General features: G+C 42.0%; 2 protein-coding genes across 2 annotated transcripts; both read right to left on the bottom strand.

Annotated features, from left to right (window-relative positions):
• Positions 1–79: 79 nt before the first annotated feature.
• On the bottom strand, positions 80–6,060 carry LOC110485724 (mpv17-like protein). The gene is made up of 4 exons (XM_021556870.3): positions 5,420–6,060; positions 5,119–5,189; positions 2,041–2,070; positions 80–1,809 (listed from the first exon to the last, which is right to left on the bottom strand). The coding sequence occupies exons 1-4, from the start codon at positions 5,721–5,723 to the stop codon at positions 1,393–1,395; spliced, it is 822 nt and encodes a 273-aa protein (XP_021412545.3). The 5' UTR covers positions 5,724–6,060; the 3' UTR covers positions 80–1,392.
• Positions 6,061–10,938: 4,878 nt separating this feature from the next.
• On the bottom strand, positions 10,939–13,990 carry LOC110485722 (GTPase IMAP family member 4). The gene is given in 6 exon segments (XM_090195797.1): positions 10,939–11,124; positions 11,378–11,932; positions 11,934–12,129; positions 12,266–12,367; positions 12,694–12,779; positions 13,238–13,990. Coding segments are annotated over 4 exon segments (819 nt in total). The 5' UTR covers positions 12,297–12,367; positions 12,694–12,779; positions 13,238–13,990; the 3' UTR covers positions 10,939–11,087.
• Positions 13,991–14,645: the final 655 nt, after the last annotated feature.

Here is a 14,645-nt window from a genome sequence, read left to right as displayed (position 1 = left end):
TGGGCCAATACTCAGTTTCACTTGGACGTTTTTGATGTGTAAAATAAATGTGTTAAAAGATTCATTACAAAAGAAAATAGACATTGATGAAGTTTTTATTTTAATTTACAATAATAAATATATTAAATCTGAGGCAAGGTTAATCTCACAATAGACTTGGATTGATGTGCACCAATAGGCCTACATTCAAAATATTTAGTAAAATATCATATTAATCATATTACAATGTATAACAGTTGTGTACTAGTAGAAATACAGATATGTTTTTAGATTGATCCCACAGGTACATAATGCCCTGCTAAACATTATGTACTAGTTGGATCGTGTACAGACATGATAGGAAATATAATATATATCATGACAACAGCAGTAGTTTCAGCGTTCTCCACACACTATCTACTGTGATCCCAGTTACTCAGAAAATACAGTACAAGAAATACCAGGCTCCCCTATCAACGTAGCTTCACTGTCATCACCGGCAGAGCCAAGCCAGACACATATTCTAATTAACCCAGTGTAATCACACTAATTGCATTAAAAAACAAGCTGCCTAATCAATACCCTGAACATCTGTTTATCAATCAACTGGTCAGCATAATGAGATCCTTGACAGAAGAAGTCGGAGGAGGAGGAGGAGGAGGAGGAGGAGGGTGGACACAGATGTCTGCTTGGGGAAGCAGATTCTGAGGGGAGGCAGATCTGGGATGTGAATATCATCTGCGTAGGAGCCACTTCAGAGTTATGTTAATTCAGGACGTGCAATGGAAAATATTTTCAAACATTTTTTAACGGATAATAATATCAAGCAAAAATCTATATTGAGCATTGATGATCAACTATTGTAAATAGTATTAACATATATATCTACTACTATAGATTGGATAAATTATGAATGTTGTCAGAAATATCTGATGTTTAACAGGAGACAGGAAATATTGCAAACAAATAAATAACCAGATTCGTGTATCACTATAACTCAATGCCAATTAGAAACGCATACTCATTCCTTCAGACTTCAGAGATAAGAGCAGAACATTTAAAATAGCCTCCATTGTACAACACACTGATTTTTACAAGTTGTCTGTCAAGAGGGGGAGAGAGAGAGAGAGAGATATAGAGAGAGAGATGGAGAAAGGGGAAGATAGGTGCAGTAGTACAAGCACTTCTATGTTCAAGTATGGTTTGTTTAAGAATGCTGGATCCAATTGTTATCAATAACAAATTCAATAAATACAAAGTCCCTATGTATAGCAATACGTTACACCCTGCCGACATCTTGTGCAGTAGCATAGCACGTTGGAATTTAACGTTTCAAGATGAGAACATTTTGAGATATAAGATTAGACAGTATTCTTATCGGAAGGTTCTATAGAACTAGCATCTACCAGAGATTCATTTTGAGTCAGTGCTTGTCTGTGGTCCCCTCTCCTGGCTGGGTGTTGTGTCAGTTTGTGCGCCCTTGTTCAAACTAGCCTCCACCTCCTTTGTTCGTGCTTGGTCGTCCTGCTTAACAGTGGGTGCTTGTGTCTCCTCTTTGGGGCTTGGGTTCTCCGGTTTGGGTCCTTCTGTGTCTAGTTTGGGCCCTGTCTGGTCCACTTTTGGCCCTGTCTGGTCCACTTTGGGCCCGAGTTTCTCCGCTTCAGGCTCTGTCGTCGTATCCTGTTTTGGAGTAAACATCCATGTGAGGGCGGCGTTAGCCGTGCCGTCCCCACGCTGACGTGAGAAACACAGGAAGGTGGCCCAGACGAAGGCACAGCACCCTGTGAAGGTGGTCCGCATGTACAGAGGCACCATGGAAAAGTTCAGGAACTAGGAGAGAGGGGAAGGAAGAGATGAGGGGAGAGGAGGAAGAGTGGGAGGTAGGTGAGAAAGCAAAGTCTTGTTCATTGTACATTTGTAAATGTTCATGGAATACAGTAAATATATTATGAAACCGTAATGATTGACATTGTTCAAGTTAGTAGTACTGGTTGGACAGGAAGTGTGTGTTCAAGGCTTTCAGATACATTAAGATATGATTAAACAAAGACAGTCATTTACCTGCATGAATGGCCAGAACATGAGTCCAGTCTGCAAGAGAAAAGCATAGCAACCATTACAAGATCAGACTTCGTCCATGTTTTTAGACTTTGGGCTGTCTAAAACAATAATTTGATTGATTGATTGCAGTACTCATCCATCATTATTGGTCTGTTTCAACAGAACAACGTTTGTATGCAGAGCTCAGGGAGTTGCCCCAAGCCACATTAGTTGGGATTTATTGTAACGTTACCTCTGTACTTATCTAGTGTCATTCATTCATATGCACAGTTGGGGGGAGCAACCCGTACCTTCCCCGCCTCTTCAATTCAGGTTTCCATGTTGACCACCCACTGTGACCCCTAGACTCAGCTATGACCCCTAGACTCAGCTATGTTTCGACCCCCCCCCACTATGACCCCTAGACTCAGCTATGTTTCGACCCCCCCCACTATGACCCCTAGACTCAGCTATGTTTCGACCCCCCCACTATGACCCCTAGACTCAGCTATGTTTCGACCCCCCCACTATGACCCCTAGACTCAGCTATGTTTCGACCCCCCACTATGACCCCTAGACTCAGCTATGTTTCGACCCCCCCACTATGACCCCCAGACTCAGCTATGTTTCGACCCCCCACTATGACCCCTAGACTCAGCTATGTTTCGACCCCCCCACTATGACCCCTAGACTCAGCTATGTTTCGACCCCTCCACTATGACCCCTAGACTCAGCTATGTTTCGAACCCCCACTATGACCCCTAGACTCAGCTATGTTTCGACCCCCCCACTATGACCCCTAGACTCAGCTATGTTTCGACCCCCCCACTATGACCCCTAGACTCAGCTATGTTTCGACCCCCCACTATGACCTCTAGACTCAGCTATGTTTCGAACCCCCACTATGACCCCTAGACTCAGCTATGTTTCGACCCCCCACTCTGACCCCTAGACTCAGCTATGACCCCTAGACTCAGCTGTTTCGACCCCCCCACTATGACCCCTAGACTCAGCTATGTTTCGACCCCCCCACTATGACCCCTAGACTCAGCTATGTTTCGACCCCCCCACTACGACCCCTAGACTCAGCTATGTTTCGACCCCCCCCTATGACCCCTAGACTCAGCTATGTTTCGACCCCCCCACTACGACCCCTAGACTCAGCTATGTTTCGACCCCCCCCCCCCCTATGACCCCTAGACTCAGCTATGTTTCGACCCCCCACTATGACCCCCAGACTCCACCATGTTTTGACCCCCCACTATGACCCCCAGACTCAGCCATGTTTCAATCTAATTTCACCCCCTTTATATCTTCTTACCAGTGGTTGCTGTTTATGGCCAGGTGAAAAGTACCTCCCCTCCCCCCAAAAAAATTATGAAAAAAAGGGCTGACTATATGTGATTAAGTGAAAATCTAACACGCAAATATAGAAAATGCGTTGTAGGCTACAGTCAATTTTTGGACAGTTTGTGCAGGATTTTCTTTTGCAGAGTTTAGATATGTTTCTGCTTATAATTTTCGACATCTTGGTAGGCTATTTGTTAGTCAACTTGTCTATAATTAGATACATTCAGCTTCTCTTCTGTCATTATATGTTGCCCTAGAAGACTAAATAAATCCTTGCTCACCAGAATGTCATAAATCGATAGAATGAATGCTTCATTCTCTGTCATCTTCTTTCACGGAGCAAAGATGTTTAGGGACCGGGGAGAAAACGCAATAACTCAACAAAAAAACTAAATGGGAAAGATCTTCTGTGCAGAATGTCCAAATGGAATCAGTTTGACTGGTTGTAAGGAAATAGAAAGCTGTGAAAACAACCCAACATGTTTCTAATAGGATTGCAGTTAGGCTTGCATATTTTATGTGGTTGAAATATTAAGATTTTATGACGCTGATAAAGATACCACCTCTACAGATGATATCTAACTGAGCATTCTCATTCTCTCAAGATGCTGAAAAAAATGAATCCTATTTCTCCACTCCTGCCCCCAAGTTAACATTTTGCCTACATTTGGTGTATTATTTTACTGCAAGAAAACCTTATTCTGCAGTAGTTAATAGTAAGGCTATGTGAGAGGTTATCAGTGGTGTAAAGTACTTAAGTAAAAATACTTGAAAGTAGTACTTATATAGTTTTTTGGTGCATCTGTACTTTACATTACTATTTATATTTTTGACTACTTACACTTTTACTTCACTACATTCCTACAGAAAATACTGTATTTTTTCTCCATAAATGTTCCTTGACACTGAAAAGTACTCATTACATTTTGAATGCTTAGCAGAACAGGAAAACGGTCAAATTCGCGCACTTATCAACAGAATAAGTCATGGTCATCCCTACTGCCTCTGATCTGGCGGACTCACTAAACACACATGCTTCATTTGTAAATGATGTTGGAATGTTGGAGTGTGCCTCTGGCTATCTATAAATAAATATAAATAAGAAAATGGTGCTATCTGGTTTGCTTATTAAAAGGAATTTGAAATGATTTATACTTTTATTTAAGTAACTACATTTACACTTAAGTATATTCTAAACCAAACACTTTTAATCAAGTAAATCTTTACTCAAGTAAACACAACTGGGTACTTTTTCAACCACTGGAGGTTATAGATCCAAGGTCAGCCAGATTTAAAAACAATTTTTATTTAACCAGGCAAGTCAGTAGAGAAAAAAAATATTACTTTTCAAAATTGGCCTAGGAACAGTGCCATGTTCAGGGGCAAAACTACAGATGTTTACCTTGTTAGCTCGGGGATTCGAGCTCGCAACCGTTCATTTACTAGTCCAACTCTCTAACCACTAGGCTACCTGCCGCCCCGAGCTCAGCTTCCATTTAACCCATCTGAACAGTAGGCTATAGTTCCCTTGAACTTCCTTATTTAAAGTCCCCTTCTTGTGACTATCGAATTTGTTTAGCGCCTCACAATCATCACGCATAACATAGCCGGCACTGCGGGTTATGAGTCAACCTGCGCATCACTACTGAGTAGTGGCAGGGTTTATTCCTAACCAACTGACCTGACCAGTAAAACAGGGCCCTATAACGGCAGGCATGATTGGAATTTCTCTTCAGACTATAGACTCACCTTATATGTATTCAGGAACTTCTCCCTCCAGTCCTGGAAAATGTCCTCTTTGCCCTCCAAGAAACTCACCCCTAGGGAGAACACAGCTCAGTGTGTTTAGTCAAATATCTATTAGCATAGATTTAGAGACAACAATTGACTTGAATGGCTACTTTATTTGGTTGAAACCAACATTAGTAGGTTTTAAATATCCGATGTGTCATTTATGGAGCTCACATCTGTTCAAGTCTTCCACGTGACCTCAGTTAGGCCTACATACAGACAGACAGAGTGAACTTTGTTCTCGGTCGCTCTGACTAACCTGTGTAGAATACACTAGTGGCCAGAGGGGCGGCTGTGGTCTGGTCCAAGAAAAGTTTACGCACAACCATCCTGACCGAATTCCCGGGAAATCTGCGCTCCAAAAACCGCATCCAGAAAAAGTTAAAGTTGCCATGGAAACTGAAAGCGACCACTGCCACATTGCGTGTGTGCCTCCAGTCCATTTTTTCATTGCGCGAGAACAACTGGTGAACGAAATCCCCGCCGGCAAACAGGCAACCGTAGAGGGTTACGTTGGTTAGCCACGGAAACCTTTTGACGTGTTTTATGAATGCCTTCCTCATGTTGTCGACATCAGAATACAGAACCTTGAATAGAATATGACAAATAAAACGAGGTCGATATCAAGCAGTTGATGATAGGATGTTCTTCGCCGTCTTCTGTCTGAAAAGACCATTTGGTATCATCTCTCACTAACACATAGGCCTATCGCATTTCGAATGTAACATACATTTCAATACGATTATATTTTGACAAAATATCAACGAATTTCATAAAATAAGCCTAGGCTAAATGAACGTAAAGCAAGAGCATAATACTTGTGGTGAAACCAGCAGAGGGGTTTCGTGCGTAAAATCCGAAACGTCAAGTGACACCATAGCGCCGCACTGAATTCTGCATAAAATGGGAACGCCCCCCGTGACGTAAATCAGAGCTGAAAGACGCCATATTCAGGAGGAGCTTATTGGCTACTGTATTACAGTCCTGCACACAGATCTCAAGCAGACGATCATTTAAAGATGCTATCTTTATTATACAACCTTTATAATAGAATAGGATTTTATCTTAAATGTTATAAACAATGTCAATGTTATACTACACCAGTCTCCACTGTAAAACGTGCAGAATAAAAATATAGACAGCAGGAACTTCACGATTAAATAGTTACAAAAACCAGAAATATTCTGCATAAATATGACTTTGCTAATCTTTACTTTCGTCTCCTTCTGTTCCTGAAACAGTCTTTCAAACTCATCTTTCAGATCTTACTGCTTCTGCACACCTCTGTCCACCTCTGCTTTCAGCTCCTATTGCTTTTGTATGTCCACCTCTGCTTTCAGCTCATTTAGTTCCTGGTTGTGTTTAGATCTGCTTTCAGCTCATTTAGTTCCTGGTTCTGTTCAGGTCTGTTTTCAGCTCATGTAGTTCCTGGTTCTGTTTAGAACCAGTTCCTCTTTTAGCCTCTTAAATGTGTCTTCTGCATCATCAGTCACTTAAAATGGGGGGGGGGACACAGACAAAATACATGACTACAGAAAGTACTGTATTAATATAAATTAAGTTTATAATGGTACAGCCAGAATAGGACTGGCAACCATCTGAGCCTGCTTTTCTGCCCACTGTGCTTCTGCTTCTTCTGTCCTGACCGTCTGAAGAAGTGGACCAAAGCGCAGCGTGATGAGCGTACATTTTATTTTCTTTTAAATGAATGTCGCCAACAAAACAAGGACACGACCGTGACGCTTACAAGGGCTATAGTGCCACTAACAAAGATAACTTCCCACAATAACAAAAGTGAAAAAGGCTGCCTAAGTATGATCCCAATCAGAGACAACGATAGACAGCTGTATGAGAACCATACCCGGCCAAAACATAGAAACACAAAACATAGAAATCAGAACATAGAATGCCCACCCAAATCCCACCCTGACCAAACCAAAATGGGGACATAAAAAGGCTCTTTAAGGTCATGGCGTGACACCTGCATTGCTTGCTCTTTGGGGTTTGAGACTGGGCATCTGTAAAGCACCATGTGACTACTGCTGATGTAAAAAGTGCTTTATAAAGAAATAAAATATAATTAATTTGATTGATTGATTGCAGTACTCATCCATCATTATTGGTCGGTTTCAACAGAACAACGTTTGTATGCAGAGCTCAGGGAGTTGCCCCAAGCCACATTAGTTGGGATTTATTGTAACGTTACCTCTGTATTTATCTAGAGTCATTAATTCATATGCACAGTTGGGGGGAGCAACCCGTACCTTCCCCGCCTCTTCAATTCAGGTTTCCATGTTGACCCTCCACTATGACCCCTAGACTCAGCTATGTTTCGACCCCTCCACTATGACCTCTAGACTCAGCTATGTTTCGACCCTACACTATGACCCCTAGACTCAGCTATGTTTCGACCCCTCCACTATGACCCCTAGACTCAGCTATGTTTCGACCCCCCACTATGACTCCTAGACTCAGCTATGTTTCGACCCCTCCACTATGACCCCTAGACTCAGCTATGTTTTGACCCTCCACTATGACCCCTAGACTCAGCTATGTTTCGACCCTCCACTATGACCCCTAGACTCAGCTATGTTTCGACCCCCCACTATGACCCCCAGACTCAGCTGTTTCGACCCCCCCACTATGACCCCCAGACTCAGCTATGTTTCGACCCCCCCACTATGACCCCCAGACTCAGCTATGTTTCGACCCCCCCACTATGACCCCCAGACTCAGCTATGTTTCGACCCTCCACTATGACCCCCCATGTTTAATCTAATTTCACCCCCTTTATATCTTCTTAGCAGTGGTTGCTGTTTATGGCCTGCTGTCAGCCTCTTCCTTGCGTACCATGTTTCTTTGTTTTGTCCTCATTACACCAGTGCCATATAATCCTGTGCTAGATATTTCCCCTTTCGATCCGTGCAGGTGCCAAAGATTTATTTGGGATTATCATACAGGTTTGAGCATGAATTTGAATAATAGTATGACCAACAGATGTTCCAGATCCAGAATTATGTTGCAGCGCAATGTGAGGAGCAAGCTGCGCATGTGTTCTGCTACATTTTTGGTTAGAGTATATTTTCTTTAAAAAAAAAAAAAAATCTGATTATGTATATAATTTTTTAAAACATATTGTCAGATGAGAAAAAAGAAGAAACCCGCATAATGCTCTTGCTTGTATCACTACTCTTTAATACGCTTGACATAACGGCCTCGCCTCTATTCGAATAGAGGGTGTACATATAACATATTAAACACGTCTGTAACATATTGTCAGCAAATGTGTTAATTTAAACAATCATAATATGAACACGTTTAATTTAGAGAAAATATTCAAATAAAGACACATAGGCTTCTGTACTAGGATTTGTGTTTTTAAAAAGTTTATATCAGAAATAACAAAAAGAAAAAACATTAATAGCTCAATAAATCATGTTAAAGATGAATTAAATATAGAATAGAATGTTCAGTGCAAAAATCTCCTGGTTAGCTGGGTACCAGGGTGAGGTGCACTGTAATAAGGTTGGTTTAGTGAGCGCCTCAGTGCAGACTTTTGAGTGAACAAATACAGTATGAGAAAACGATGGGTCAACAGAGGAAATTCTGTGGTGATACAGTTTTGAAATAAAGTACAATATGAAAACAGAACCGTTTTGAATTCATCCTTACAATACATCACCTTTTTTTTATTGCATCTCACATTTATTTATTTCACTGAAATATATGCATTCGTGCTCAAGCCTACTGTGCTGTATGTTAAATGTGTCTCTGTGAAATCCTTGAACAGTGATCCTTTAAAAAGCGGAGAAGAATATGATTCATGTCTTCCGAAGTTCTCAAGTCTGCTACCATCCTTCTCTTCTGCGGCTGTCAGAGTAAATCCAGAGCAAACTGCCCTTTCGTTTGAGTAAATTCCCTTGCTGTTTGCACAGAAAGATTCTACTACTGATGTATATCTACAGCTACTGGATAACATGACTACACCAGATAAAAGTATAGTAGGACTCAGATCAACACAATCCATCAGGTCGCAAAGGGTGCAGACATTCACCCCCACACAATAATAAAAACCTGTCAACAAACATCAGTTACACACACACACACACACAGACAGACAGAGGGCGAGAGAGGGTGAGAAAGAGAGGGCAAGAGAGAGAGGGGGCGGGAGAGGGCGAGAGAGAGAGAGAGAGAGAGAGAGGGCAAGAGAGAGAGAGAGAGGGCGAGAGAGATAGAGGGCGAGAGAGAGAGCGAGAGAGAGAGGGCGAGAGAGAAAGAGCGTCTAACAAACCAAAATTGTTTCTCTGAAAACTCCCAGAACATTTGTTAGGTTGCGGCAAATGTTATCATAACACAAAAACTGTCCAGTCGTGCTGATGATTATACAATGTTTGTATAAACATTTGCCTGATGTTGCAAGAACGTTCCCAGAACGTTGCGCATACATTTTGTTGCAGCAGTATGTTCAAAAAACATTGCTGGTACATTGTGTTATTACATTAGCAGGAAACATAACGAGAATGTTGTTTGGGGAATGGTGGTTGTTACAGATGTTGTGCGTTTTGTGAATGTTAGGAGAACGTCCTAATTTTGTATAAAAACCCTTTCTTATGTTCTGGGTATGTTCCCGGTTTGCTGGGCAGTCTGTCCTGTCTCTTCACTGGGGTCAGCCAGTCAAGTCAGGTGAACCAAGAGAGTCCATACAGCACAGTCCATACAGCACAGTCCATACAGCACAGTCCATACAGCACAGTCCATACACTACTACACAAAAGAGTGTCACTGATCCTTATCAAATCTTTTAGATTTTGAAGAAGCCTGCTCGCTCTTCTCTCCTCTGGCTTTCATTTCCCTCGGCTTTGACTGCGATGGAAATATCACTTGCTGCTGTGGCGGCTCCACGGACAGCATAACTCACAAGAACAGCCAAAATAATGCCTATAGGAAAGTGCCAAGTGTAACAGTACAAATTTAAACCGTCCCCTCGCCCATACCCGGGCGCGAACTAGGGACCTTCTGCACACATCAACAGTCACCCTCGAAGCATCGTTACCCATCGCGCCACAAAAGCCGCGGCCCTTGCAGAGCAAGGGGAACTACTACTTCAAGGTCTCAGAGCAAGTGACGTCACTGATTGAAACGCTATTTAGCGCCCACGCTAACTAAGCTAGCCGTTTCACATCCGTTACACTCACCCCCCTTCCTCCTCTTTCCGCAGCAACCAGTAATCCGGGTCAACAGCATCAATGTAACAGTACAAATTTAAACCGTCCCCTCGCCCATACCCGGGCGCGAACCAGGGACCTTCTGCACACATCAACAGTCACCCTCGAAGCATCGTTACCCATCGCTCCACAAAAGCCGCGGCCCTTGCAGAGCAAGGGGAACTACTACTTCAAGGTCTCAGAGCAAGTGACGTCACTGATTGAAACGCTATTTAGCGCCCACGCTAACTAAGCTAGCCGTTTCACATCCGTTACACTCACCCCCCTTCCTCCTCTTTCCGCAGCAACCAGTAATCCGGGTCAACAGCATCAATGTAACAGTACAAATTTAAACCGTCCCCTCGCCCATACCCGGGCGCGAACCAGGGACCTTCTGCACACATCAACAGTCACCCTCGAAGCATCGTTACCCATCGCTCCACAAAAGCCGCGGCCCTTGCAGAGCAAGGGGAACTACTACTTCAAGGTCTCAGAGCAAGTGACGTCACTGATTGAAACGCTATTTAGCGCCCACGCTAACTAAGCTAGCCGTTTCACATCCGTTACACAAGTATTCCATGTTCTGCACCTGCAACTGCTCCCATGAGTGCCCCCACTACAGCAGTCATAATCACTATTAGTGGTTTGACGTAGTGGCCCACCACAGACAAGGCCTCTTCCCTGTATCCTTGCTTGACGGCCTGTAGGTCCACCTTCTGATGGTCAGCCATTACCGACCCGTCCTGCTTCTCTGTGCTTACTTCAAAGAATAAACACACACAGAGAGACAGTTCAGGAATTAGATCACCATTACAGATGTAGGATCTTAATTTGAGCCAGTTTGCTAAAGCAGGAAAATAAACCTGCAGCAATAGGAAATGTGAATTATTACGTGGATTATTTTTTAAGGACAGTTCTGTAGTGGTTGATACCTTTTTCCTTTGGGCAAATCTAGTCTGAAATGTCAAAGTGGAAATTACTAACTTTAGCAATTTTAAACTTATCATACTTACTACTGGGGGGGAGGTAAGTGACTGCTACTTGTCCTCTTCATCAACCTTTCTTTAGGCTTCTCTTCTTCTCTATACTTCTTCAGCTCTTCTTCCTTTTCCTTCAAATCTGTTTTGTATTTCCGTTTCAGTCTGTCCTCTCAGTCTGTCCTCTCATACATCCTTCTCAGCTCGGTCACTTCCCTTGGCATGGTCTCCATCAGTTCATCGTATACTTGGGGGATTAAGAATTCTTCACAGTTTTCTGCTACCATGGCGTCTAGCTTTATCAGGAGCTCAGAAATCTGGGAAGGAGAATTGCCACACTCAAGGAGATGGTGTCTGTCTCCACATTTCGCTAGCATACTTTTTGCTTTGTCGATCATCTGATTCTGTTCAATGGATGTGCATTTCTCCTCAGCCTCACTGACAAACAAGACCATGGTAAACTTCCATGCCCTAACTGACAATAGCTCCATGTGATACCGAATCACCTTTCTTTCTGCGGAGGAGAGCGGGTTGGCCATGGGCACCACCAGAAGAAGAGCATGGGGTCCTGGAGAACATAGGGTCACACTTCTTAATTTCTTGTTTGATGTGTGTGGACGTGTATTTCACAGTGTCCCAGCCCGGGGTGTCCACCACGGTGACGGTCCTTCCACCCTGCTTTTTCACACACATGCCTCCTTCACTCCGGAAGTTATCGCTGCCCAGGATGGTTTTGGCTACTGTACTCTTCCCAGCTCCTACTCTCCCAAGCAGCAGGAGTCTAAGATCTGACTGGGGAGGAGGAGGGTAATAATCAGACACAAGCTCAGCACACAGACTAACTAACTAACTTGTGTTTCAAACACAGGCTGTGGAAAGGACGGAATTATCGAAAAGTAATAGGCTGAACTGGAATTTACTTACCATAAACATTTGGGGAGCGTTCCCTCGCCATTGCACAGGTGAGTGACTTTGTTTTTATGTCGTCTCTCAGAGGTTACCTCTCACGCGCTGTTCTTTAGCTGCCTCGCATTGAAACACATTGATGCAGGTTAAATTAGGTCACCATGGTTTATACACTTAAAGTGTCCCATACCATTCACAATCATACACAATTTATGGAATATTACTATGCCTCTGTCATCGTCATTATCATCATCCACGTTATAGACGAGCTTAGAATGAGTTACAGAATGAATAAACACAGCGATAGGACTTCATCGTTCATAAACACACTATGTACGTCGTAACAAGGAAGCGAAGGAACCAGTAACACAGGAATGACATTTGATAGTGATCACACATGCATCTTAAATCAACTGTGCCTTGTAAAATAATTATGTTGAACTTACATTTATATTATTTTGATAATTATCCGTTTCCAATAGCTAACAGCACAACATGGGCAGAGGCAGACAGACGTGCACGTTAACACTTCCTGAAAAGTTAACAGGTGGTTTATGCTCTCTCAAATGACACATGATGGACTTTAGTCTAGTAGCATAGAGTAGGCCTGTACATAAAAGTCACATGTAACACTATAATTGTGTCAAATAAAATGTAAGGACAAATAAAGCATTGTAAAGCTAAATTAAAGGGATGTTATCCATCTATGCCCCAAAAGGGGACAAACTGCAGGTATACTGTAATCAAAACCACTCATACACACACACTTCAGTGGAGAAGTGATCAAGCACAGACAAACACTTGATGTAGTGATTATTCCATGATAGGAAAGCCATACAACTGTTTTGTTTAAGCAGAAGAACAAATCAAGTTAAACAATAAGGACTTCAATAATCAAAGATACTCACTGAACAATATTGACAACCATTACATCAACATTCAACAACATATAGTAAGTATCTGCTCGTAAAAATCATGTAATTCACTTACCTTGTAACGCTAGTGGTTCAGTTCTTCAGCTGGCATGAACATATAGGCCAATGTGAATAATGTTTTAAAAAAATCAGAAAACAATTGTTAAAACAGTTAATAAGATTTATTTTGAAACAGTTGATGAAAAATTTAAATATTGTGAATAATTGTGACATTTTGATACAAATGAATCATGTTGACATCATATTAGAAGGAACGAACAGATGTAGACGAAACAGAAGAGAAATCCTTGCACGGCAACACTGCTACCTCCTCCTATTTTAGATGCAGTTACAGATCAAGTTATTTTCTGAGTGAGTACTCTGCCCACGTGATGTGGCTTTCCTCTGCAACATACAGAGCAAACCGGATAACACACACTTCCTCTACTGTTGAGATAGGTGTTCTCTATTGACCTGGAACCATAAGAGCTTTGACCTTGAGTTTCATGTATATGAAGAAGCAGAGCCAAATATAGACATATATTTATGGTAGAATGTAAGGTAGAATGCCTCAACTAATGACCCATTGAGTTTGTATGTAGGCCTATTCTTGCCTAGAGAGGCTGATACATGACTCATTTGAGAATTATGACAAGCGTTATCTAGAAAGTAATCTTTTTAAATCAGATTTGATATTTTATCAAATGTTTGAACATATTGTCAGCTAGAGTGTTAATATTAACAATCATAGCATGAAAACATAATTTAGACAGAACAGTAAAACAAAGACACATGAAGCATGTACTGTATCAGACTATGACAGACACAATTCCGCACCTGAGACAATACTTTTCACAATCCTCCATCCGTTTCTCCATTGCTGTTTTCATTTTTTTTTTTTTTTTTTACAGCCAAACAGTCTGCAGAACTTTTTCTTCTCCCCCTTTCCCACCTCCATCATCACCCTCCATCCCTCCATCGAGAGGGATTCTGGTTCCTGTGAACAAACAGAGCTCGGAAAATGAGAAATGTTCACTAACAAATGTGTGCGCAACATTTTTGAGAAATAAGCTTTTTGTGCGTATTAAAAATGTCAGGGATATCTATTTCAGCTCAAGAAATACGGAACCAACACTTTACATGTTGCGTTTATATTTTTGTTCAGTGTAGTTGAAATGGTAATTTTGTTCAGACTATCACAGCTGTATCTATATACAGTATCTACTCAACAGCTCAATGACGTGGATGTCTCTCCATTCTGCCATTTATACACAAGACATACAACTTGCATCAATCACTCTTATGTTTCGATGTCTATCCCCGTGGGCCTATCTATCCATCGGTCTATATATTTGTGTGCGTCATACTGTACTGGAGTCGGTGAAACTTGAGGTTTCGCTCACTTCTTCAGGAAGGCTTTCTCATGTGATTGACAGTGATGTAGTTTGGCAGTATGCCTTGCTCCTGAAGAGTCAGGAACTCTC

The sequence above is a fragment of the Oncorhynchus mykiss genome, chromosome 13, assembly GCF_057628025.1.
Source record: "Oncorhynchus mykiss isolate SJ-2025 chromosome 13, ASM5762802v1, whole genome shotgun sequence".
Classification (NCBI taxonomy): Eukaryota; Metazoa; Chordata; class Actinopteri; order Salmoniformes; family Salmonidae; genus Oncorhynchus; species Oncorhynchus mykiss.
The sequence above is the reverse complement of the archived record's forward strand: the minus strand, read 5'-3'. Positions and strand labels throughout refer to the sequence as shown.

What these genes read in the sequence shown, in the direction of transcription:
- LOC110485724 (XM_021556870.3), bottom strand. Translation starts at nt 5,723, where the DNA reads ATGAGGAAGGCATTCATAAAACACGTCAAAAGGTTTCCGTGGCTAACC. An exon ending in CACTAGTGTATTCTACACAG is followed by an intron (nt 5,190 to 5,419) that starts GTTAGTCAGAGC and finishes TGTTCTCCCTAG; the next exon opens with GGGTGAGTTTCTTGGAGGGC. An exon ending in TGTTCTGGCCATTCATGCAG is followed by an intron (nt 1,810 to 2,040) that starts GTAAATGACTGT and finishes CCTCTCTCCTAG; the next exon opens with TTCCTGAACTTTTCCATGGT.